General features: G+C 35.2%; 3 protein-coding genes across 3 annotated transcripts; 1 reads left to right on the top strand and 2 right to left on the bottom strand.

Annotated features, from left to right (window-relative positions):
- Positions 1-2,023: 2,023 nt before the first annotated feature.
- Positions 2,024-5,355, bottom strand: apip (APAF1 interacting protein). The gene is made up of 7 exons (XM_051900924.1): positions 5,158-5,355; positions 4,937-5,037; positions 3,120-3,168; positions 2,896-3,013; positions 2,687-2,822; positions 2,321-2,488; positions 2,024-2,237 (listed from the first exon to the last, which is right to left on the bottom strand). The coding sequence occupies exons 1-7, from the start codon at positions 5,209-5,211 to the stop codon at positions 2,138-2,140; spliced, it is 726 nt and encodes a 241-aa protein (XP_051756884.1). The 5' UTR covers positions 5,212-5,355; the 3' UTR covers positions 2,024-2,137.
- A 3,455-nt stretch (positions 5,356-8,810) lies between these two features.
- On the top strand, positions 8,811-13,143 carry cd44a (CD44 molecule (Indian blood group) a). The gene is made up of 8 exons (XM_051900922.1): positions 8,811-9,031; positions 10,135-10,300; positions 10,432-10,571; positions 10,672-10,746; positions 11,223-11,615; positions 12,089-12,151; positions 12,253-12,331; positions 12,416-13,143. The coding sequence occupies exons 1-8, from the start codon at positions 8,962-8,964 to the stop codon at positions 12,612-12,614; spliced, it is 1,185 nt and encodes a 394-aa protein (XP_051756882.1). The 5' UTR covers positions 8,811-8,961; the 3' UTR covers positions 12,615-13,143.
- Positions 13,144-13,304: 161 nt separating this feature from the next.
- On the bottom strand, positions 13,305-26,294 carry slc1a2a (solute carrier family 1 member 2a). The gene is made up of 10 exons (XM_051900928.1): positions 26,159-26,294; positions 21,156-21,308; positions 20,323-20,573; positions 20,036-20,171; positions 19,793-19,919; positions 18,653-18,886; positions 18,287-18,481; positions 17,129-17,263; positions 16,692-16,908; positions 13,305-15,771 (listed from the first exon to the last, which is right to left on the bottom strand). The coding sequence occupies exons 1-10, from the start codon at positions 26,286-26,288 to the stop codon at positions 15,700-15,702; spliced, it is 1,650 nt and encodes a 549-aa protein (XP_051756888.1). The 5' UTR covers positions 26,289-26,294; the 3' UTR covers positions 13,305-15,699.
- Between the last annotated feature and the right edge of the window lie 751 nt (positions 26,295-27,045).

Raw genomic sequence — 27,045 nt, 5'->3', positions numbered from 1 at the left:
ACGTTATTCTCATGATGTCTGAAAATAAAATATGAAAGAAAAATTGACAGCTCATTCAGTCAAACTGACGGATAAGCTTTATTTGTAGGGCAACCTTATGATTTGAAACGATTCGTTTCAGTCCTTTTGAATGGAAGTTCCCCAAACCGGAAGTGCAACCCATAATTCGAAACGCAGTAGGCTAGTCAGGAATAAGGTCAATAGGAAACACTGGTAGGCTACTACCATAATATTAGAAAGATAGCCTATTAAATAGACTATCTCCCTATTTAGAATAGTGAAACATCTTAACATTATCCCTGGTCATCACTCTGCTCAGAAATAACACTTATTCACAAAGAAGGGTTGTAGCCTATTCAGTCAAATACACATTCAGATTCTACTAATAATTGGGGTATATTTGCTATTTTGCTTAAACTGTATTATCAGTTTATTTTATGATAGCTTTAATGATCTAGTGTCAATTTTAAAGGACATTGCAATAAAATTTGTATTCTTTGGGAAAATATTAATGGATATTCTTTCACAGCATCAGTTGCATTTATACCTGTGCCAGTGATGGTCTGCAGCAATTTTGAAAGAAGGGTGCATCAGATTTGATCGCACTGAATGAGTGCATACAGTACAGTAGGCTATGTGAAACCTGCTCTACAACAAGAGGCATTCCCTCAGAGATGTTAACTGCAGCAGCATATGGAGGAATGATGAAACCTGCCTCTGAGGGGGTTTGAATCACCCAAGCTCAGTTCAGACCAGCCCCATAGCTTCTAGCAGGCACGGGTAGCTTGCGAATTACAGGACCTTTAAGAAAAATGTTCATTCAAATGGATGTGCAGGCAGAAGCAGTACAAAATGGATGGCAGCAAAACATGGCTACATGGATTCCCTCAAGTAACATTTGATAGAGTCTTTCTCTGAGTCCCAACTCTGGTACAACATACTTGTTTTCATATTCCACTGTCACTAAGCTGTTAAATGCAGACTTACTAAAAATGGCTAAACACAAAGTTGCAGAGGACACTTCCACAAGAATTCTTGTAAAATACAAAAAGGCCACTGACACAACACTGCCATCTCCTGGCTATATGACTGTACATAATTCTATGTATGATTTAAACAGTTCCAGGGTCATAAACAAATATATATCATTTACACACACTACTGTTCAAACTTGTGTGGCAAGACTTGTGTGTCAGCAAGATATATATATTTTTAAATTAAATTTAATAAATACTTTCAGTAAGGATTCTTTAAATTGTGACATTTGGGCATTTATAATGTTAAAAAAAAATATTTCTATTTCAAAAAATGCTATTCGTTTGAACTTTCTAATATTAAGTGGCAGAACTTTTGTCAACATTCATAAATGTCTCTTGAGCATCAAATCAGCATATTAGAATGATTTCTGAAGGATCACGTGATACTGAAGACTGGAGTAATGATGCTGAAAATTCAGCTTTGCCATCACAGCAATAAATTAAATTAGATTTTAAAATATATTAAAATAGAAAACAGTTCATTTAAAATTAGCTTCACAATACTACTGTTTTACTGTATTTCTCATCAAATAAACATAGCCTTGATGAAAGACTTCTTTCAGAAACATTTTATCTTACTAAAAAATCTTAAAATTACAAATGACAAAAATCTTACTAACCCCAAACATTGAAGGGTAGTGTATATCATAAAAATCATAAAAAGACAAAAACAGTATTTAAAAGCATTTGAGTGGACCCAATGTAAATTAATATTATTAATAAATTAATATTACTCTGAAATATTGCTTTTTTATAACTAGCATATCAGTTTATATAATACAAACAGCTGCCAAATTAGGCAATTAATGCTAATTATGACATTATGCCATTGTCGCCAAGCATCAAAATATCCAAAGAAAAAAGAATGACACTCATTATCTTCAGAATGTTAGCCATTCTAATCTGCATTCTTACATTTCATTCTGTTTGCAGGTAAGTGACATTTAACTTTGTAAAATGATTGAAAATAATAGTTCTCAAAGTCATTAAATGGCAAATGCTGAACTGTACATTTATTAAAAAACATTGCAATATACAATTAGGATTTATGATTAAAAAAAATGATGGTAACAGTAGTTAATTGTACAGAGTCAGATATGTCAAACAATGCCTTTATCTTCAGTGGGAAGAGCAGCAGGGTCCAGGCCACATTGTTTCATCTGAACAGCTATGTCAAATAAGTAGTCATAACATTCACACCTGAAAAATAATACAGATTTAAAAGATAAATACATTTTGTATACATACTCAAAATATAGAGTGCATTTCATTTCGTAGCTCACATCGTCTTTGCTTTCTCCCAGGTCTCTCCCCAGACATAGACGCCGTGTCTGCGGACGAGAACAGCGCAGGAGTCAGGGTACATGTCCATGGCTCGGGCCATGCGCTCTTTTAGGTCCTTCTCCTCTGGGGTGTTCTCAATAATTGGTACAACTAGAGTTTCATCATACCTGAGGCAAAAACACATGCAAACAGTAAAGTAAAAGCAGGATTTTAGATGTTCACACCTACTAATATCTTAACATCACAACTGTTCTATTCTGAGATTAAGTATTATTTGACAAGAACACGTCACATATTACTACTGTAAAAATGGCACGAGCTGGATCACTGACTAGTGAAGCATCTTAGCAGGATGGATGTACAACCTGTAGTTTGTGCCTGAGTTTCCTTTCCGAATCCCCTTAATCATCTCTTGATGTGTGATGCGGAATTCCTTGCCAGGAAACATGAGAGTTGCCATGACAGCAGACTTTGAGTGTGTATGGATAACTGCCTGAGCTCCTGTGAAAGAAAATGACAATGTATTGTAAATATAGTATAGAACTGGAACAAAACACTGTGTGTGGACACATACCTCTCATAGTGTAGGCGTTCATGAAGAGGGGCGTGCATTGACTTTTCTTCAGCTTCTTCTGTGGAGGTGGACAACTGATGTCCTTCTCATCAATGTCACAAACAAACAAGTCCTCTGGCTACAAACGGGAGTGGAATGATAGTTTAGAAAAATTATTTCATTATACACATCAACATGCTAGTAATGTGTGGAGCATATGACACATGAATAGAAAAAAGCCTTACTTGTATTCTCTCCTTCTGAACACCTGAGGGAGCTATATAAATGTGCTCTCTGGGAGAAGAAATAATTATTATACACTGTAATGAATTCCATACATTTTTAATTGCATGGGTACATGCATGTTTATAATTTATGAATTAAAATTAATTATGTTATTTTTGCTAGGTATTAAGTCAGAACATCACAGTGATACAACCAACCTGGTATCATAACGAAGGGGGGAAAAAACAAAAGTAATTCTTAAAAAGAAAAATTATTACATAGTTCACCATAATATTTTATGATGATTAATTTCTTAGAAAAAAACCCTGCTTATTTAAATTTGAAAAACTTGTGTCTGCCAAATCAAAGTCATGTGGTCCAATCAATATGCGTAAATTATGTTTATTTAACAAAATAAACATCATTATTTGAATAATAATAAAAAAAATAATAATAAAAACACTTTGTAATTCGCTTAACCAAGGTGGGCTAAATGTACTTGATTTATAATTATAATTATATTTGTTCAAAAGACAAATTATGGTATTATATCACTAAAATAATATTTGCAAAAGTGGATTGAATTTCAATTGTAATTTTAATATTAAGAAGCTTCCAATAAAACTTTGGTGGATGATTGTATACAAACATAATTTACTTAATTTACATTTACTTATTCAGAATCTTTAATAACATTTTAATTTTATATACCTGTCAAAGATTATATGATGGTAATCAATGCCATTCCCTCAGAACTTTAACAAAATTTAGATTTTAGTCTTAAACTGGAAGGTATAAATTTAAAAGACAAAAAATGTCATAAATATCTCAGAACAATGTGCCAAATTTCCACTGTTCCTTTAGCTATTGGATTTTGGAGAACACAATTTCAAGATGTCAGTTGAAAAGACCTTTAAAATGTCCAGACGCTTTTGTATCACCAATAAAATGAGGGAGGAATCATTTAAGATTGTTCATCATATTTATCCTGTAAAACAGGTAATTGCAAAGTTTTGTAAAGGTATTGAAATGTGTTTTCTGTAAAGAGGGAAATGAGAATATTGTCCATTTATTGTATGATTGTATTTATACAAAACTATTTTGGTGTGATGTGGCTTTTTTGTGAAAAAAAAAAAAAAAAACAAAGCACTAACATTGAATTACAACTCAAAGTAAAAGATGTTTTTTTTTTTTTTTATGATAATACTGGTGACTTCAAAATTTGGTATATTGTGAATTTACTCATTATATATGGAACATTTATTTTACTTTATCCACAAATGTAAATGTGGAGGGAAAAAACTAATTTTACTTATTTTAAAATAGAAATAGGTCACTACTTGTATACATTAAAAGAAACAAAGCGAGAAAAAAAAAACCCTCTAAGTTATTTTAATTCTTTGAATAATTTGTAACTTTTGTACTTATTTATAGACATGTGAATTTCTTGCTGCTTTCTCTTCTTTTCCTTTTTTATATTTGTTTACCATAACATTTGATTTGATGTAATTAATGTTATTGCCCTTGTATGCTCATTGTTCAAAAAATTCCAATAATAATAATAAAAAAATAATAATAAAAAGGGGGGATAAAACAGGAAATGATTTCAAAAAGAGGAGACCCCCCCAAGACTGTGTCAAACTCAATAAGATAATAAATGTTATCATTTTTCACCGCACACCATGTTTAGTCGTCATAAAATACAATATACAAGTTAAATAATAATAATAAAAACCTTCCCGTTCTTTATCGTGAACACTTTTCTTACGTCACTGACCCAGAAAGTGAATATTGCACACAGTGGATTTTATTGGTGTAAGATGCCATGATGACTAACCCATGCCGCAGGCTTATTCCTCCCCCGGTTCCTGTCACCCAGCCCAACTCATAGAAGAGTCTGCAAAGCTCTGGGATGAGCACACGAGGATGTTCCTGATCCTTAAACAATGACATGTCGTCTCGTTAAAAACAACATCATAAGCTTCTGAGACACAAACAATATCGAGTATTTCAGATACTGTACAAAACCAGGGACAAGGACATTATGTATAGTTTTACCCCTATCTCCTTCCCGTTGCTCTCCGCGTGTGCCGTGTTCACGACCGACGACATTGTTAAAACACTGAAAGAAGACTGTAAAAAATAATTCTGAACGAAGTTCAAGATATTATGATGACGAACATTTCTGGTTTGGCGGCGTGATCAAACTCTTGCGCAACAGCGGAAGACGGAAGTGCAGATCTTTAAAAGATAAAAGACTCCCAAACAGGGACGTCGGTAAATGTCTAAAAACACAGTTATTTTATTATAGTTATTTTATCGGACAGTCTGAAACACTGAAACATTGCAATTATATATTCAAGTACCACAATGTGAAACTGAAGTTATGCTGTGTGCTATGTGCATTGCAATATGATATTGCACTTTGCAGTACCTATCTAGAGTAGTAGGCTAATGTAATCTTGTAGCCTTGCACTTTGTTTGGTGTCAGATGTGTTCAAAGTAGCATGAAAAATGTGTTTCGTAGTGGTTAAAACAATAATGTGCATTCCTCCCCTATTTACATTACACATCATGAATTTTGTTGCTCGGATGCTTTTGTTGCTAAAATTGATGGATGGCATTTTCTGTGTACCTAGTGCTGTATTTTCTGTGTAACATAAGAAGTGGACCTTATGTGTGTACAACTATCTTTGTGTGTGTTTGTGTGTGCGATTCAGCTACATTATTGAGACAAAATGTCCTCACAAAGATGGCAATATCCAAAGTCCTTGTCCTTGTTCGGACATTTTTTTGGTCCCAGTTAGGAAAGCAGCCTATAAAACATACAAAGTGATGTTTTTTGAAAGTGTAAAAATGCAGAAAGTTTTCTTTGATGGGTAGGTTTAGAGTATAGAATACGGTTACAGTTTATTTTACATTACATGTAGGCTACTTACAGTGTACTTACTGGTAATATAAGGTAACTACATGGGTTAAGGTTAGGCTTAGGGTACCTAGTTATAACCCAGTTATTATAATTGCTATAATAAGTACATGTATACGGAACTCTATGAAATAAAGTGCTACCAAATATACAGTTACAGTATAAAATCGATATGTCTATAGAAAGTCCCTATAAAACATGAAACCCAAACGTGTATGTGTGTGTGTGTGTGTGTGTGTGTGTGTGTGTCTGTCCATATTTATCTGATATATCTAAATAACTGTAGAATGATAATGAAACCAGATTATCAGAAGGAATGCACTGTCTGTTTATATGTTAGTTCCACCTTTGAAGTCCATTTTGGGAACTTCATGTGTGTTTAGAATAATAGGAAATATGAGTGTTTTTGTACTGTAGGCTACATGTATGACTGTACAAACTGAACTTTATTGATCCCCATCTGTTTTTAGGCACTATGCAGCTCATTGTCTTTCATTAACTTCTCTAGAGATAACTCAACAAATATCTGTTATTTCCTGGATAAGATATCCACCACTTTCATTAGAATTTTCATTGTAACTCATGCTTCTTATTAACTTGAATTTGTTAAGGAAATGTTAAGGAAATATTGTCAAATTATTCAGTAGTTTCTTAAATTCCATTTAAGATCCACAAGTTCCAACATGAAAATCAAAACCACAGTTGTCTGGCCTGAGATAACCTCCTACGAGTCACCTACAGTCCCTTTTACTTTTTTCCCGCACTTGAAGTAGGAAGTGAACGTGTATCAGCACACATGGGGCGGGGTGATTTTTCGCACACCTTAGTCAGCCACACCACTGCAATGTTTGCAGTGACTCATCATAATACGAGGCCACCCTCCTCACCACAAACTAGCTTTTTCTCCCACTGCTCACATTTGAATTTTGAGAAGAACAGAATATATTTATCCAGACATACACATTTAAAGGGTTAGTTCACCCAAAAATTAAAATTATGTCATTAATTACTCACCCTCATCGTTCTACACCTGTAAGACCTTCGTTCATCTTCAGAACACAAATGAAGACATTTTTGATAAAATCCGATGGCTCAGTGAGGCTTGCATTGTTATCAAGATAATTAACACTTTCAGATGTCCAAAAAGGTATAAAAACATATTTAAAACAGTTCATGTGAGTACAGTAGTTCAACCTTAATATTATAAAGCGACGAGAACACTTTTTGTGCGCCAAAAAAAACAAAATAAAGACTTTTTTCAACAATGTCTAGTAATGGCCGATTTCAAAACACTGCTTCAAAGCTTTACGAATCATTTGTTTTGAATTAGTGGTTCGAATCGCGTATCAAACTTCCAAAGTCACGTGAACTATTGAAATTGTGAAACACTTATGACTTAACAAAGCCTCGTTTACTGAAATCACATGACTTCGGCGCTCCAAACCACTGATTCGAAATAAAAGATTCGTAAAGCTTCAAAGCAGTGTTTTGAAATCGGCCATCACTAGATACTGTTGAAAAGTCATTATTTAGTTTTTTTTTAAGCACAAAAAGTATTCTCGTCGCTTTATAATATTAAGGTTGAACCACTGTACTCACATGAACTGTTTTAAATATGTTTTTAGTACCTTTTTGGACATCTGAAAGTGTTAATTATCTTGCTGGCAATGGAAGCCTCACTGAGCCATCGGTTCAGTCAGGACCAATTCGTCAAGTATATAATTTATTACATTATAGCATAGCAGTGTTGGCGGTATGGTTCTGTTCTAGGCAAAACTCCCCACGCCTGTCCATGCAGCAACGCTTGGACAGAGAAGGGAGAGCAGCAAGTAAAAACCCCCCTGGGGTACAGAACAGCTCCAATATAGCATACATAATGATTCGTAATTACACGAGTTGTAGAAAATGCAGAATACATTCTAGAAAATGTTCAAAATAGTGAACTGTGTACAGAAAAGAAACAAATTAAATAAGATTACAGGTTCGGTTAGATGGAGTTGGGGTTTGAGGAGGGAGTTTGAATTGCGAGCAGCAAAGCAAAAGAAGAGATGCTGAGGCGTGGGGATTTAAATGGTCCGCTACGATAGGTGACGAAACTGGATTGGTACATGTCAGCAACAGCTGACTAATCGGCCAACGCGAGCTTGCCTGAAGTGGCCTGCCTGAACTAACGCAATGCTTGATATTTCATCAAAAATATCTTAATTTGTATTCCGAAGATGAACAAAGGTCTCACGAGTGTAGAACTACATGAGGGTGAGTAATAAATGACATTATTTGCATTTTTGGGTGAATTAACCCTTTAAGTATTTTAGTCCCAATTTATATAGGTGTCTTTATATGTAATTACATTTTAAATCATGTTGCTTATGTTGCAAAACACTTTTGCTGCTATTGAGGTGGAATACAGGTAAGGTTAGGGACAGGTTTTGTGGTTTGGTTAGGCTTAACAGTGTTATTATTTTTTTTTTGTAGGGTCAACAGTGTAATTATAGATGTTATTACAGAAATTGATTACAGTAATTACATGCAGGTATTTTTTTTTATTATACATGAATGAAGACACAGTTTGATCACATTAATAATTTTATTTAGAGCAGAAACAGTGCAGTACAATATTGCCTACACATGTAATTGCATAAATAAACCGATTGATCTCAATAATTCCATGAGTTTCAAGATGTCTGTCATGTTAATGCTGACTGCGCAAACACTGAGAGAGTGAGGAAATATGAGAGACAATGGTGAGGGTGTGTTCTCTATAGCACCACCCCATTATTGCTCACCAACTACTTTACTCTGAGCGTATAAAACAGGCATGGGACATCTCTAGAGGGTTCAGAAAATTACAAAGGAGAATCAAAGCGAACCAAACCGGTTCAGGGCCAACAAACAAGTATACTTCCCTTCATCTAGCACATGACACAGCACTGACCATGTGGACTTTGTTACTTGTGGTACTTGCTACTGGATCACCAGCTCTACTTCAGGCAGCTCCGGTTCAGGGTGAGTGATGTTGAATGTGTTACTTATTGATCTGAGAGGTGCCTCTGATGACTTTGTACAGTCTTGGTTAAGACGCATTTACTGTGGCAAAATAATGATTACGATATTGATTTGACTGTAGTAATGAGATAACCCTTTTTGCATTTGACAACAAAGGCTATGGTTTTAAACTCCAAAGCATCAGCTGAGCTGTTGAATGTAAATAAAGTTTTCTTTGAGGCTATCTCATCTCTGCTCATTCACTTTTAGTGCATTGACGATATTCTTTATAGATAAATGTCAGATTATGGCTTAGAATAAAGGCCTGGTTGTATTACAGAAACGTCATATCTTAGGAATGAAATTAAGATCTGACAGGTTTTAACTGATATCGCTATGGTTATAGATAAGATAAGATTCCAGAGTAATGATGTTTCTGTAATACAGCCCTTGGCTTGTTAAGTTTATTGTACATATAATACAATATAATAATATAACCTCAGTTGTTCAGAAGTTCATTAATCTCTTCCTCTCTTAGACTGTAACTTCAATGCAAAAGTGATTTTCTTAGTATATTTGTCTTGTTTTCCTGTACAAATATCTAAACATTCTTAAATCAAGACACAAAATGACAAAATACTAATTCTTGTATTCTGGGGGGGAAAAAAAGTATCCAGATTTAAGATTTTTTCCTTCAAATCTCCTATGGTCTTGTATACGGCAGCCTCAGTCCATCTAGTAGTATACCTTGTGTCTAGTCATATCAAACTCACTTATTCCCTCTTCTGCACACTATGTATCAGTTGTTCCACTAATTCATGTCTTTAAAATTGCTTGCTAGTCTAAACGTGTTATTTTGAGACAAAAACGAAGTCATTTACAAAGTCATAGGCTTACAGATGGCCTAGATGTGTTACAGATGTGCTCACGTCTGCACATGCAATGATTCATTAAGAGATTCATCTAATGATACCTAATGCTAAATTGCTCATCTGTCACACACAGAGCCTACATTTGGCCCCCATTTACAATCTAATCATTAGTGTGATTATACATGGAAAACAATTGTTACATAAATAAAGATTTCTGACTTTGAATATTCACATTAGTTTCTCTTTTGACAGGTCACATTGGCAGATGCAGCTTTGCCGGTGTTCTCCATGTTGAGGGAACCAGCCGTTACTCTCTTACTTTCCAACAGGCTTTGGAATTGTGTCAGAGTTTAGACTACAAACTGGCAACACAGGAACAGATCAATGAAGCTTACAAAAAAGGCTTGAGAACATGCAGGTAAAGAAAACAGGCTGCGTACAATAGCCTTAGCCTAGAGCTAAATAACATGTTCAGACATAAATGCACTTCTTTTGATATTGCTTAATGACAGCACTTAATTTTTAAATGAACCCCACACCTTTGTTTAGATACGGCTGGATTGATGGTCAAAATGTCATGTTCCTCCCACACGTTAATGGTCCAAACTGTGACTCCAGTTCTACGGAGGTCACCTTACACCCTAAAGCAGCAGAGTATCTTTCTGATGTTTACTGTTTTAACCCTTCAGGTGAGTGTAAAGAAAATGGGATGTCTTAATGAGAAACAATATAAAAACAATCTAAGCAGGTTTTATGTCTCGTTGATTTTTCATTTTCCTTCCCTCAAAGATTCATCAGTAAACTGTGAAAATACTGTAAAAAGTAACTCTGAGGGCTTAACCAATGGAAACACAGCCATAGAAAGTAAGTTCCCTTTTTTATTCCCTGCAGTATCTAGAATTATATTTTGATATACTGTACTTTACTGAAGACTTGTTTAGGCTCTTGGTGTATTAGCTTTACCTTTTGAGTTGAGGGGTGTGTATTCTGAAGAAGCAAGACATGCAGCAGACATACACTTCATTGTTCATAATCCAACCACGCCTAATCCAGAACATTAGTCATATCTCTGTGACCTCACACTTTTTTTTTTTTACGTGCCTGCAGTACCACAATGAAGGAGGAACAAAAACGTTGAATTGATTTGAATACTTAGGATGTGACTTCTTGTTCATTATTGTTTCTTGTTTGACTTCGTCCTAACATGCACTAAGTATCTGCATAGTTTAACATTTAAACGCAACCTTCTTATCTTTATTTTGTTTTGGTGTCAGCACAGCAATGCAAAACACTGACGTATCGCTTAAATATTTAAGCTTTTTATCTTATTTTTTACGAAGATGGAGAGTCACATGAAGACATTCTTAAGGAGGTCAAGACGGAGGGCTTTCTGGTAGATTTGGAAGAGATACTGGGAAGAGTAAAAAAAGAAACATCCCCTTTGAATGACATGGAGGTCCCCAAAACAGTTCTTCCTGATGTGGATATGAAACCTTCTACTGTGGCTACCTTGGACACTAAAGGCCCTACAATCAAGCCCAGTTTTGGGAAGAGATCATCCTCTGTTACCCCCAGTGCTTTGTTCTTTGATACAGAGGGGAGTGGATCAGCGTCAGAATTCGAGCCTAGTCAATCCACAACAAGGTCGATTACCACAGAACCAGCTGAGAGTAAATCCATAGTGATACCTGTGGGTCGAAAAAATGTTCCAGATTTGAACACCAGTGTTAAAGGTGAATGTCCCTACAAAATCCATAACACATAGCCCTGTTATATATTGTCTGCCTCAGAGTAACAATCAATCAATCAAAATTGCAACTTTATATCACACAATGCAACTTTATGTCTCACAATGTGACTATTAATCACAATTGCAATTTTATTTCTCATAATTCTTACTTTATATCTCATAGTGTGACTTTGTATTTCACAACAAGACTCTATTTATTATTTAAAACTTTTCCTCACTATTACCTTTTTTATCATCTGGAAACAAGCTTCCAAAGGATTTAGATCCATCTTTGCACATTTAGTTTGCCCATTGATGATAATTACATAAATAAGCTACATTTTAATTGATATTGTTTAACATCATCAAGTAGTACATCATTTAGATGCTTAAATATGTTGATGTCAATTTTGTAATGATGTTACTACATAATATTTTGAGTCATTATGTCTCATTACAAATGTATCTTCAATGCAGTTCCACCTAAATCCGATGATACCAGTGTACATCCAGAATCCTCCAAAGGGGACGGACCATCTAGTAAGTTCACGTGACAGCACTGCAGACGTCATCAGTTTCTTCACTTTTAATTCAACTGACAATGTAAATCTGACAATTTACCATCTTTCATTTCTCTGCAGCTTGGTTAATAATCTTTGCATTCTGCGTGGTTGTTGGAGCCATAGTATGCATACTTGCTGCTGTTGCCACTAGAGACAAGTAAGTTTACTTCTTAGATTTTTTTATTCTTTTTTCATTCAGTAAATTCTGGCTTTAGTTTACTGAATGTAACTCCTTACTTAGGTGGTATGGACCAAAACAGAGCAGAAACATCACAACTGAGGAGCACAACAAAGACTACAGTAAAACAGAAACGCTGCCACTGTCAGAGAAAGAGCAGGAGATAGTGGCACTGATGAGTGTTACGAACCTGAAGAACGGTACAACAGAGGACATTACAGCTACCTGTGTGGATGAGCGTGAGAAAGAGTATTTAATGTAACACAGTGAAGCTGATGGAGGGAAAATGGCTGACGTTGACAGAGACTGAGCTTTGAATAAAGCTCTCAGAATAGATCAAAATAATAATACACAGTATGCCAAATAAAAAGTATCTTTGATATTTAAAAATAATAATAATAATGGATACTGTGTAGGTTTGAAAACTCTGCGTAGTTTTTATTTGCACTGATTTTTTTTTTTTTTTTTTTCTGCTCGGAGTGCAATTTGCTTCCATTTCATTGCATCACAAAAATCATATTTCATATTTCCTTTCCTTTCTAAAGTATTATTTCAATATTAAAAAGCTTATTATCTCTTGTTGAGTGATGGTTAAGAATCATATGGTGAGAAAACATTTTTATACTGGTTTTCATCTGTTCGTAAGTACTATGTACTGTGTGAGAAATGTTGCATTTTTAGACATTGCCCTGTCTTTTATAAATAGAGAAACCATATCCAGTTTGTATTGCAATGAAGCAATTGTACATTTTTGCATTTATTAAATTACCCATAAAGACATATTTTGTCAGCTCTCAGAACACATTTCTGGTGGGATGAGTCTTTCAATAAAATGTATGAAATGTCAAATCTACAGATAGTAAAAATATATTTACATATTTTAATAAAATAATTTTATACCCACTGTCTAAAGACTTGGGAAAACTGAAAGAAAAATAAAACAGAAACACTCTGAGACAAGAAGCATTGCCTTTATTTACAATTTCTTATAGGTATTTCATAGAAAAATAGAGGAAAAAGACAAATTTAAAAAGTGAACAGTTTGGTAGACAGTTATACAATGTGTTTGAAACCAAACAGGGTTGCACAAATAAAAAGAGCAGGATGGTCACATTTATAACATATATCACAGTACCTCTAGATGTGTCAGGCCCTGCCTGAACAGATATTCCAATAGTGCACACATTTATATTACAGATACTGTATCTACTGTAGGTTGCACTTTATTTTCCCTACACTCCACAGGGCTGCTAAATCTGTAGCAAGCCTGGTTTATAATTATTAGTAATTTGACTTTTTCCCCTAGTGTCATTATCCCTACCAAAATGTTTAACAATACACAATATTTGAGACACAATATCATTATGAATTGTAACAGTGAAAAATATGCTTACATTCACATACATACATTTTTACTCATCAGTCAGTGTTTCACAGCCATCTGTTCCCAGTGACGTACATGGAATATAATAATGATAACTAAGACAACCTGTTACACTCTAATCTACCTAAAATAATATACTAAAGTGAATACATGAATTGCAGTTGTTTTATAAAACAACAGACAAAAAGTGATGAAATACCACACTTAAGTTTCCATGAAAAATATATCTAAAATATGACAGCATATATGTGTATTTATTTATTTATTTACAGAAAGTGCAAGGAGGCACTTTAATGAGAACATTTTAAGATTCTGGTGCAAAAGAGGAATGTTTATTGTGTTGCTATAATAGTAATTAGAGACTACTAAATAAACAGTGCAGATTTAAAGATAGATTTCAATTCTGTCATCTCTTTTCTGTTAGTATATCATGCTAACAACCTGAGCACCAACCAACATGAGGGCCTCTATTATTAGCGCGAATATAGAATCCATTCAACTGGACTTAATATCTGAGTATCCAAGAAGGCTCCTCAGAGAATTAAACACTATTAATCATCTACGATCCAAGAAAATGGGAATGCATTTGATATTAAAGTCTTCTGTCTGCACCGTTTGCAGTTGATGTCTTCAAGGCAAGATTGTAACTTAGCAAATAAATACATAAATAAATCGACAACTTAACAAAGCACACAGATACGTACAAAACCTACACACATGCAAGTCCCTTCCCTCAAACAAAAAACACGCATGGACACTCATAATGTCGGAATGAAAACTTCTTTCTTCTTAAGTGGTGAATGTATGACATTAAAGGGTTAGTTCACCCAGTAATGAAAATAATGTCATTTATTACTCACCCTCATGTCGTTCTACACCCAAAGACCTTTGTTCATCTTTGGAACACAAATTAAGATATTTTTGATGAAATGCGATGGCTCAGTGAGGCTTCTATTGCCAGCAATGTCACTGAACCTCTCAAGATCCAGAAAGGTATTAAAGACATATTTAAAACAGTTCAAGTGAGTACAGTGGTTCTACCTTAATGTTATGAAGTGACGCGAATACTTTTTGTGCGCCAAAAAAACAAAATAACGACTTTTCAACAATATCTAGTGATGGCCGATTTCAAAACACTGCTTCGAAGCTTTATGAAACTTTTGTTTTAAAGTTTGTTTCGGATTTCATCAAAAATATCTTAATTTGTGTTCCGAAGATAAACGAAGGTCTTACGGGTGTGGAACGACATGAGGGTGAGTAATAAATGACATAATTTTCATTTTTGGGTGAACTAACCCTTTACAGCCAACGTTCCTTTTAGATAACGCCAGTCAACTCAATGTCATACTTTATGTCTAATCGCTCTGTAATTGCTGACGTGGCATTTACGTTGGGTGGCGTCTAAAAATAAGTGGCAGCATTTGGAGGCAAACCACTATTTCAGAACCTCTAAGTACATCGGTAAGCTCTTATAAGAGGCTGATCTGGAGTGCCGCCACCAAGGGTTAATCCACCTAAGCCAAGCCAGTCAAAGGTATCTTCAGCAAACAAACTGCACTTCTCTCCTCCTGCCACTAGTAGTGCTCTAGGGTCAGTCTGGGGTCCCAGGCTGGACAAGCCATTGTGATCCTTCTACGCAGTAGCCTTAAGGCAGCAGGTTTCAGATCTATCGTCAAACCCAAGGCCTAGAATTACAACTATCGTAATCCTTGGATGTGAATTATAATGTATGAGGCTGAACCAGCTGAACCACTACGAGCACCAGCTACTTTCGAGCTACATTCTCTTCTCTTTGTTTGTCAAATGAACTGAGATTGTCATACAAAAGGTCAGTGGTTGTGCATGTGAAAAGTTTTGTGGTAACTTCTGACTGTTTATATGTATAAAATTAGCATTTGGTTTTCACCAGAAAGGATAAGCTTGTGGGACTCAGGATAAGGCGGAGCTGGATCTGTGTGCTGTGTTACTCGCGTATCCATGGTTCCTCCTCAACAAGTGAGAACTCTGCAGTGGAGCCATTTGAGGCCAAGGTTACCTGAAAGCAATTATCAGGGACAACTAACTGTTGGACCAAGGCACAGTCAAAATGCATTAACTGGTGCTAACTAAACTGTTTATGGTTTGGAGCAGAGAATCCAGGTAGTCTGATATGTTAACAGTACAATTTATATCCAAATTCACAGAAATGTACCCACCACAAGCCAGATAATAATTAGCTGCAGCGGGATTCCTTACAGAATGCTGAAAGACTGAATACAGATAGAGAAAATCATTTGAATTGTTATATTTTGTATTTACATTTTTCCTAATTGCAGTGAATCTCTGCCCAAAGCTAATCTTCTAAAAGGGGTTGTGAAAAGTGTCACGCGTGCTACCACACAGTCCTATGCATTTTTGAAACACAGGGTTAAAATGTCTACTCAAGTGCAGTGAAAATGAGGCATAAAAAAAGAAAAACACTGCAGTTTCTTACTGACGGAAAACAATCACAATCACTTCTGTCAAGCTTAAAAACACTGAGCTTGAAATTATGAAATAGCAGCCTTTGTCATCTCAAAATGTAGATGGTGAAAATTAGGTGCGCACTAGTACACTGCTTTGTATCATTTTCATTTTTAGTTGAGAATAGCCAAAGGCAGCTTGGCATTAGTACAATACAAAGTGTGAACGCTTTTCTGTACACATGTATATAATTTCCAAAACTGATCCAAATACTGTTATGGATATACAAAGCCAGCACAAAAACTGCTATTTCACCTAGCACCAGAACAAATAAATAAAACATATTTATTTATTCCTTCATTTTGTTTCATTTCTTATGCATTCACATTAGGAATGATCAAAAAATACAAAAGTGTAAAAAAAAAAAAATAATCACAATGATACATACAATGTCGGGGAAAGAAATAAAAGCATCTACATACAGGTTTCTATGTCTGTGAGAGTGAAATGTACCTTGCAGTCATCTATTTGGACCGGCTGATAGGAGTTGTGAGATGCATATACACCATGGTTAGTGTTATTCTCAAAAAAGGATTGTGTCTTGGCCATCTCAAAGTCATCTGGCCTTTGCTGCGCATCAAATAGGTCAAGCTCATCTTTGGAGAGGTGGTACACGATTCCCGCCCCATACGAGTCACCAACGACATTGACTGATGTTCGGAAACGGTCCCTGTTTGATCAAGCAGAAGAAAACATAGAAAGGTACCACATCTCTCAAGGCTAAACAACTCCAAATGCCATTAGGACTTGTATCAACATGCAAAGCAAATGGTTAAACATGCCACAAGATTTGCTTTGACACTAAATCTTAAACTGGAGATCATTTTTGATTGACAGCTAATTGAATTTGTGTACCACAAAATCAGCAGAGAGAGATTGATTTAACTTACAGTAACCAGTCGACTGCTACCAGTAAACTGATGTCTTGAGTCGGTAGTCCCACAGCTGTCAAGATCAGAAGCATCGTCACCAGACCAGCACTGGGAATACTGGCTGCTCCTACGCTAGCAAGAGTCGCTGTAAGGCTACAAACAAAACATAAATATTGCATTTGATTAGTTGCAAACTTTAAGAATAAAAGATCACTTTGCTCTAATTTTCACTTTGAAAAATGTGATTTTACCAACATTTGTTTCAAACAAGTAGCAGTACTGACCATTAAATAAAAAATTCTCCTAAAATGAAAATTCTGTCATTATTCATCTCAGTCCAAACTCGTTCTCTGGGATTTTTTTTTCTTTTTTTTTCTGTGGAACTCAGGAGAACTTTCAAAGAATCTTCAAACAGCTATTGTTCATTTAGCAAAAGGTCATAGTGACCACATCTGTGGAGCTACAAATTATACTATATTCTAACGCCTTCTGAAACAATATGACAAACACATTGAACTTTAAATCTTCATTTACTGCTAATCATCCCCACTAATGGGTTGTTAAGGGCTGCTACCAGATCCACTGAGTCAAAGAGTTCTCAAGAACTGGGTCTCACTACTTTGAGCTTATTCTTTTCAATGAACCAGTTACTTGGATTCACAAATCAGATTGTTCAATTCATTCCTGACTCAATGATCGGAATGTACCAGAGAATACTATAAGGAACATACAATACTTTTATGATGCTTTTTGGATGTCATTTTAAGAACTTGAAGACATAACTAAAAAAAAAAAAAAAAAAAATTTGTTTTTGTACCACAGAAAAATGGCAGTAAACAGGTTTGGAACAACAAGATCGCTGCAAAAAATGCTTTTCTTAGAGTTTTTGTCTTGTTTCTAATCCAAATATCTAAAAATTCTTAAATTATAATTTTACTTGTCTAGAAAATGCTTCTTGATTTAAGAATTTTTAGATATTTGGACTGGAAACAAGACAAAAAATCTAAGTAAGAAAATAATTTTTTTGCAATGGAGGATGAGAAAACGATTGAATTTTATTTTTGGGATGAATCCGTTTAATTTTATGTAGCCACCAGGAAACTGCCTGCAGTGAATCAGTGGGTGCTATCAGAATAATATTTGTTTAAAGCACTAATTTACATGCTGTGGTCTTACCTGACTGTCACAATCTGACCAGGATCAAGTTCTATTCCATTCATCTGGGCAATAAAGATGGCCGCTACAGCCTCGTAAAGCGCTGTACCGTCCATGTTGATTGTTGCTCCAACAGGTAATACAAATCGAGTGACTCTCTTGTCAATGCCCAGATTTTCCTCTAGACAGCGGAAAGTGACAGGTAATGTCCCAGCACTATAAAAGAGGCATATCAAGATTTCAGATTTACTCTTGCCATTATTCATAATTTAACTTCTGAACATGCGGAATGAAACAATGGACTTTCCCTCTCTTTAACTTGCTGTGTCTAAGAATTCTCAAAGGCAAAATACATGGCACATATAAAGGAAAAGTTAAATCATTTACCTAGAAGCTGTTCCTAAAGCGGTGACCCAAGCCTGGAAAACTCCCATGAAGAATGTGTATGGGTTTTTCCGAACAATAACAAAATATATTAAGGGAAGGAAAATGGCTCCGTGAATGATAAGTCCAACGATGACAGTGACCATGTACATTCCAAGTTGCCTGGCCACCACCTCCAAATCATTGATTGAAATAATCTTTCCACAGATCAGACACGCAATACCAACGGGGGAATACCTGTTACAGGACAGAGACATGCAGCAAAGTCAAGAGCCGAACTAACAGATTAATCAGTAATTTAATGACAGGAAATAAACTAAGACAAGAAGTCAGTTTAAGACAGTTAAAGGCAGTTAAACAGTTAAAATCACCATCATTAACACTACTGTTCAAATGTTTACGGTCAATAAGATTTCTTATAAATAATCTAATACTTTTATTCCGCAAGGATGCATTAAATTGAACAGCACTATTGAACAAATGTGACGGTAAAGACATTTACAATGTTACAAAAGTTTTCTGTTTCAAATCAGTGCTGTTCTTTTGAACTTTCTATTCATCAAAAAATCCTGAAAAGGATGTTTCCACAAAAATATTAAGCAGCACAACTGTTTTTGACAGTGATAATAAGTAATGTTACTTGAGCAACAAATCAGAGTATTAGAATGATTTCTGAAGGATCACACTGAAGACTGGAGTAATAATGCTGAAAATACAGCTGTACCATCACAGCAATAAATTACTGTTTTACTGTAAGCATAAGATACTTCTTTCAAAATTAACACCGAACCTTCGAAAGGTAGTGTATATATGTCGCAGTTAATAAATCAGTCAACAAATAGACTACTAAAGGTAGAAAATGAATATCATGCACTGCAAAAAATATGTTTTTCTTACTTAGTATTTTTCCATTTGAATAAGATTTTTTTTTTACCCCATTGGCAAATAATTTTGCTTGTTTTAAGCAAAAACTCACTTAATTTAGTTTTTATTTCTTCAGAAAACAAGATATAATATCTTATGTCATTTTACTTATTCTTCTTGATTTAAGAATTTTTAGATATTTGGACTGGAAACTGGAAACTAAGAAAAGCATTTTTTGCAGTGTGTAAACTTTACTCATTAACAATCATAAAAGCTGACCACATGATCATGCCGACAAGCTTCATAACAATCTCGTTGAGAACGTTGAAGAACTCAAGCATCAGCTTGGCCCTTTCTCCCATCTTTCCCATACATATGCCGAATGCAACAAAGAACCCAATAATTCCTAGAGAAACACACAATGCCACCATGTTAATGTGAAGTACATACAGTATATATATATATATATATATATATATGAATTACATTTTCATATATCATGGAATCAAGGCCATGTAATACCTAACACATTCATGCCGCTCTTGAACTGAAGAGACTTCTTGATCACATATTTTGCTGCACCCTTGGTAGAATTTCGTCCAAACCGAGTTGGATTTGGAGGAGGAGCTACTTCTACTTTGTTAGTAACAGTCTGGATCTACATAAAGAGATAGTTAAATATTAATAATTCAGTCACTGTATATTAATGAAAGGCTAATGAGAAATAACAAATGAAAGATTTAAAGAAATATAGTTGATATTAAATGAATAAAATTATATGAAATCAAAAGCACTTTGGATGCACACACCTGCTGGAAACAAGCCTGAACAAGATTTTCTGGAAACAGATTTCTGATGAGATCGAACAAGGCATCTAAACTGGACACTTCATCATTCTTTTTCCCTTCGCCCAGGTTTGCCTTCAGTTTGGGGTTACCGGGGTGGATGAGGAGCACCAAGATCACCCCCAGCACAGCTGCGATGATGGTGGTAGACATGTAGTACACCATGGCCCTTGTGCCTAAACGACCACTGGACTTGGCATCCAACCCTGCTAATCCTAAAAAAAAGAACAAAAAATTGCTACTGATACTAGTTGCATTTTCACAAGGCAGCATTACTAAAAGTTACAGGCAAAAGATTAAGTTTCATAATTATTGCTGTGATTAATGAATGAATAATACATTTGGAATGTTTTGAATTTTCTAATTACAGTTTTTTTTTTTTTTGGCTAACATGTTTAAACATGTTCTGCTCATGAACAACTGAAACTGATCCACCCTAAATTTAACAAGCATGCTTTTTTTTATCTTGTACTGAATTACAAAGAAATAGTTGAAAGGACAAAAAAAAAAAAAAAAAAAAGGCAAAACCATTAAAAAAAAAGACTATTTCTGTACCTATTTCATATTTAAAATTATAAAAGCTATAACCTTGTGGTTATAACTTTGACTCCAAAGTCATTACGTGCAGGTTATTTCTGAGGCTAAATTTATTGCTGATGGTCTTTGAGACATATATATCAATGGTCAGTATATCAATATCGCATTGCTGATGCAGCTGTATTTATGCTGGTTTACCAGCATACAAATAGCAAAAAAATAGCATTGATGGAGGTGTTTAGCAAAGTGTATAACAGTACCTGTGATCAAACTTGAGATGATCAGAGGCAAAATCACCATTTTTAACATCCTCATGAGAATGTCACCCGGGAAGGCAATCACCATAATGGCATCAGGGGGGAGTGGTGATGCGTACCTCAGTAGAATACCAGCTACTGAACCTATGATCACACCTGAAACAGACACAGAGAATCACAGTGAACAGAAATAAGATCAGGGTACAGAAATAAGACATTTCAATAGAAATAATATTGAACCGTTTATGAAGTATAACAATATCAGAATGCAATTGTTTCTTGAACTCTGATAAAAGTACCAGTGAACCATACACACCATATGTGTGTGTGTGTGTGGACCCCTATTGTTTTAAAGAGGGATTAAATAGCATGGATTTCCTCCTCTAGGCATTAACCAATGCAAACAACAACAAATAAACACAAACATGACATAGACTTACTTGGGTCAGAAAGTCAGAGTAAAATAAATGAATAATGTATTATACTAGCTCATAGCTTGAATAGCTGCTTAGAATTACGATTTAAAACATTGATGTCTATAATCCTTAATCAGTCCCTCCAGGATTTCGCGATTCTGCGATCGCTGAGTTTATCGCAAAAACAAGTAAACTCCGCAGTAATCGGAGGATCTTGCATTTTTTCTTAATTGCAGCAGATTTTCCACAGATTTTGGGCTTAGACACGTCCCGTGACGTCATCACAACATGCATTTAGTCAACTCGTTTGAGCAGCGCAGCTCGGACCAATAATAGACAACGCGTCGCTACTGGAGTTCAGAGCAGCGGGCCGATCTCGATCACACACAGCGCCGTTTCTAGGCATAGAAACGGCGCTGGGAGGCACCAGTGAGAGCCCCCGCCCCACCAAGAGATTTTTTATATTTATATATATTTTATTATTATTATTATTATTGTTGTTATTATTATTACTACTATTATTATTATTTCGTACTTTTGTTATTTAAAGGCATTATGATTACTTGCGATTATCTGACAAGAGGCTGTTTTTTGAATGGATGTCAATGGATGAGAGGCTTCACTATGCTGATTAAACAGCTTTTGTGGGGAAATATCTAATAATTTAATTAATCTACAGCCTGTTTGCTAATCTTCAGCATGTTTTTCACTAAACAATACTTTCGTTGGGAAATATATGTAGATTTTAGCTTGATAAAAATGTATTTTTTTAGGAGAAGGCAGACTAGGGAATGTTGCGACTGATGTCACTGCTATTACACGATAGGCTGAGAGGTGCTGCACGTGATTAAGTTAGCCGTTACGCTTTCTCCAATGGTAAGAGATACAGACCCTCCTATCTCCCTATAATAATACGATCTCTGGCTCAGTATCGTAAAAAGAAAAAAGAGGATGAGAAAAAGAAAGCAAAATATACAGGTTAATTACTAATTGGTTAATTGTTCTGTTCTACTACAAGCTAGTCGCTCCATCATCAAGAGCAAAACATGACACTGCATATTAGCACGGGACGGATTTAACACACGTCATGCTCATTTCAGCAGCGGAATATTATAGCATAATAAAGTTGAACTAGATAAAAAAGTTCGTCGAGACAAACTTTAAGTTGGCTTGAAAAAGTCGGTCCAGAAAGTTTAAAGTAGTTTATAAAGTTTAAAGTTTGAAAGTTTGGTTTTAGTTTAGTAGTTTTTTTTAGTAGATAGATAGATAGATGAGAAGTGATAGATGAGAAGATAGATAGATAGATAGATAGATAGATAGATAGATAGATAGATAGATAGATAGATGAGTTTATGAGTTTGAATGAGGATAGATAGATAGATGATAGATAGATAGATAGATAGATAGATAGATAGATAGATAGATAGATAGATAGATAGATAGATGAGAAGAGAGATAGATGAGAAGTGAGATAGATGAGGAGATAGATGAGAAGTGATAGATAGATAGATAGATAGATAGATAGATAGATAGTAATAATATATATATTATGTATAATCTATGCCAAAAAGAACCGAGCGCACAACTGATACTTGCACGCGCAGCAAATTACTTCCGCGAGAGGATAACAGATCTACACGCAAAGAAACGCATTTTAAACCCTCGCGCGCGCATTATCATTTCCTAGACTCTCGCGCTCGATCTTCTCTCACCTGCTGCTTTTGCTCGCGCGAACATTTTTATTTTTTATTTAGACTTTGCTTTCCCACTTTGCTCCAATAGCTACATTTCCAATTGTATAAAAATAAATAAATAATAATATAATAACACACAACATAGAGTTATAAATAAAATATAAAAATATCTAAACATTTTGATAAATTTACAATGCCAATAACCATGGAAATGCATCATTACAGTTTGTAAAATATGTGTTTTATCTCTTTAACATCACAAGAATGCCATCACTAGTAAACAGAAGACTTCCTGTTAATAAAGTATCAGGTAAGGATCTATTCTGTATTAACAATGCATTAACTTATATTAAACATTAATTAACAATAAATAAAATACAATGAAATAAACACATTTATGGATCATCATAACAGGCGTCCAATCACAACTGACTTCAGGAAAAGGGGAAGTAACCAATTATATTTGAGGTTACAATTAAAACAGCAAGTCCTGCCCCACTACTGCCAAAAATAAAAGTGTTCGCTCGAGTATCAGTTGTGCGCTTGGTTCTTTTTGGCATTGATTTGCCTTCATACACAAGGCAGATGCTACTATAGGAAGAGAAGCATCAGAGGCAAGCCCCAGTTCTAACTGTAAGTGTTTACTTCTTGTTTACAGCTTTAGCTATATGGAATAGTTTTAAAAGGGTTTAAAATGGTATGTGGCAGTGCCATGTCTGATTGTACACGTAGGTGAAGCTGACACATCAAACTCAGGAACAGCCACTGGATTGACACCACTGGATACTGTTTAATACACAGTATTTGGGCAATTTTGCAATAACTATTAAATGTTTTCCTTAATGTTATGTTTTGTTTTTTTATGGAAGGTGCAAATCGTTGGTATGGTGTTGGGAGGGTGGAGCCATGGGTGGGGGGGAGCAATAGAGAAGAAACCGCTTGAATTCACCACAGGATTAATTTCATCGCTGTGAAATCTTGTGAGAAGCGTTCACATTCGTCGCAGGATTCTCTGTTAAACCACAGATATCAGATCAAATGGTGCGACTGTGGACACTGTTTGATCTGATATGATACCTGATATTTGATCTGATATCTGTGGTTTAACAGAGAATTCTGCGACGAATTTAACCTAAATGCTTCTCACAAGATTTCACAGCGATGTTATTAATTCTGCAGTGAATTCAAGTGGTTTCTTCCCAGCGCACCTGTAATCTGGAAACCATGAGAAACATTGCGACAATAACAGAAATAACTTGTGGCAGAAATGGTCTAATGTTTTCAAGTGCTTTTAAGTGCTTCACACAACTTTTCCCAGCACTTCAAAGCTTTAAATATTGCCCAGTTTGAAAGTTTATTTTTAATGTGATGTCCAAAACATTATTTGTTCATACTTCATAGTTTGTCCCCATTTGTAAAACTAAAGGTTTCATGATGTAGGAAAGCAAACACTTATTTAGAAATAAAAAAGAATAAATTACCACTGTAGTAGATGCTGCAGAGGAGCACTTATTGGCTTATTAGTCATTTCCACACCATAGTATATATTTTTAATATTTATTAATGATAAAATAAAAGTTAATAGGCTATTATCTGCATCTTAACTCAAGCTCAGTGTTTTTCTGTCAGTCCTCACAGCACTGCCAAATCAGGGGCTGGTGCCACCTAGAACTTAAAGGGTTAGTTCACCCAAAGATGAAAATTCTGTCATTAATTACTCACCCTCATGTCGTTCCACACCCGTAAGACCTTCGTTCATCTTCAGAACACAAATTAAGATATTTTTTCAGCGCCCAGAAAGCTACTAAAGACATATTTAAAACAGTTCATGTGACTGCAGTGGTTCAACCTTAATGTTATGAAGCGATGAGAATACTTTTTGTGCGCCAAAAAAACCAAAATAATGACTTTATTCAACAATATCTAGTGATGGGCGATTTCAAAACACTGCTTCATGAAGCTTCAAAGTTTTTTGAATCTTTTGTTTCAAATCAGTGGTTCAGAGCGTGTATCAAACTGCCAAAGTCATGTGATTTCAGTAAATGAGGCTTCGTTACGTCATAAGTGTTTCAAAACGTTTCGAAATTTCAATGTTTCACCACTGGGGGTGATGATCTCTGTGAAAAACATGAAAACATGATGTAAATATTGCCGCAAATTTTGAGAAAAGCCGCTGCAAATTCAGTCATTTTAGGCCGCAAAAATCAGAAAAAATTCCCGCGAAATCCTGGAAGGACTGCTAAATTAACACACTTTGGTCTATTTCTTCTGGTGCACATGCCACACCAAGCCTTAAAACAACATAGTGAGTGACAAACTATGTCTGGATACAAGTGGGGGAAAAAAGGCCTCAAATCAATAGGCCTGCATTACCAAAAAAAAAAAAAAAAACTTTTTCTTAATCAGGCTTGATTTGTTTGATATATTTTCAAAGAACATATCTTGAATTAGGTTTATTTTCTAATCCCATGGCATTTTTAATAAATTTACATTTTATTCTCAAGAAAATGGATCTTGTCTTAAGGATGTCTATATATTTCTACTGGAAGACAAACAAAAATACTGATTAACAATTAACTGCTACATATATATGTGTTAATTCAAATCTATTAAATATATTGTCTGATGAGTATCATGGAGTAATAGTGTTTTAACATAGTGCTTTAATTTAAAAAACTCTAATAAATGGATGCTCATTCATTCAATTCATTCATTTTGCAAATGTGACAAAGAAAAACCTCCTTATGCATAACTGGGGGAAAAATTGCTGTTGAAAGATGGCTTCATTGTGTTGCATTGCCATATCAACATATCCATGCATCTTTTACCACAAACAGTAACAAGTTTTCTTTCATTAACAAACTGCTAAAGCAACAAAAATGTAAAAATAACTTGCCAAGGATTGTGAGCACAAGTAACAGGTTCTTCATCATTTTGTCACAGAAGCCTCCACACATGGACTCTTCAGGTGGTGTAGGAGGGTCCAAATGACTCTCATGCATTCTGATCTCCACTTGCTTCTGCATTTTGTTAGCACTGGTAGATGAAAGAAGTGGAGCAGACAGTAAAGTATGTCAATATAAATGATCTAATCAAGGAGCTCTAGCATACAGTACAAGCTATGCTTGCAAAATCAGGTCCTTCAATAAATTATCACTTGAAGCAAAATGTATTCATTGTCATGCAAATTGTTGTCAGTGTCGATTGTGGGACCAAGATATGTTTGTGTATGATGTGCACGATGACACAGAATGGCAATGCTGTGTAATACATGCTTTGGATAAAAGCGTCTGCCAAATGAGTAAATGTACATGTTGCGTTCATATCTTACATCTCGTTTTGTACATCTTACATCTGCACGTACTGCACAGATGCAATCAATGTCCATGAACCGCAGAGTGGAATGCAAATGTAGTGTTATCCGTCCAGGTAACATTTTATATAACATCGTAACCACACTAATAAAAAGCACCATTACATATTTTGGACAATTACTTTTGTGTATTTCTCTAAGTACTGTACTATAATATTGTGTTAGTTTCATTGAAATGTCCTTTTTCACTGATTTTGGAAGTCTGAGGAATGGGATCAGCAGTGCTGGCTTAACATGCCTGTCATTGTTTCATCACCTTTACTTTTGTCTGCCAGCTGTCTACCAACAACTACAGGCGATGTCATGTCATGTCACATGCCACGAGAGTTGTTTAGCTTTACTCTGGTCTGGATTAAAAGGTTCTTAGAAGTCAGCCCCCCTTCTCCAACAGAGATAACCTTGTTTGGTTA

Source organism: Ctenopharyngodon idella, chromosome 7 (assembly GCF_019924925.1).
Source record: "Ctenopharyngodon idella isolate HZGC_01 chromosome 7, HZGC01, whole genome shotgun sequence".
Classification (NCBI taxonomy): Eukaryota; Metazoa; Chordata; class Actinopteri; order Cypriniformes; family Xenocyprididae; genus Ctenopharyngodon; species Ctenopharyngodon idella.
The sequence above is the reverse complement of the archived record's forward strand: the minus strand, read 5'-3'. Positions and strand labels throughout refer to the sequence as shown.

Excerpts from the sequence above, each read along its gene's own strand:
- slc1a2a (XM_051900928.1), bottom strand. The coding sequence starts at position 26,288 with ATGCAGAAGCAAGTGGAGATCAGAATGCATGAGAGTCATTTGGACCCT. Across the intron at positions 21,309-26,158 it reads ACTTGTGCTCACAATCCTTG|GTGTGATCATAGGTTCAGTA; the intron begins GCAAGTTATTTT and ends TGTCTGTTTCAG. Across the intron at positions 20,172-20,322 it reads TTCAGGCTTGTTTCCAGCAG|ATCCAGACTGTTACTAACAA; the intron begins GTGTGTGCATCC and ends CTCTTTATGTAG.
- cd44a (XM_051900922.1), top strand. The coding sequence starts at position 8,962 with ATGTGGACTTTGTTACTTGTGGTACTTGCTACTGGATCACCAGCTCTA. Across the intron at positions 10,301-10,431 it reads AAAGGCTTGAGAACATGCAG|ATACGGCTGGATTGATGGTC; the intron begins GTAAAGAAAACA and ends ACCTTTGTTTAG. Across the intron at positions 12,332-12,415 it reads GCTGTTGCCACTAGAGACAA|GTGGTATGGACCAAAACAGA; the intron begins GTAAGTTTACTT and ends CTCCTTACTTAG.
- apip (XM_051900924.1), bottom strand. The coding sequence starts at position 5,211 with ATGTCGTCGGTCGTGAACACGGCACACGCGGAGAGCAACGGGAAGGAG. Across the intron at positions 2,823-2,895 it reads GAACGCCTACACTATGAGAG|GAGCTCAGGCAGTTATCCAT; the intron begins GTATGTGTCCAC and ends TTTCTTTCACAG. Across the intron at positions 2,489-2,686 it reads AACTCAGGCACAAACTACAG|GTATGATGAAACTCTAGTTG; the intron begins GTTGTACATCCA and ends TTTTTGCCTCAG.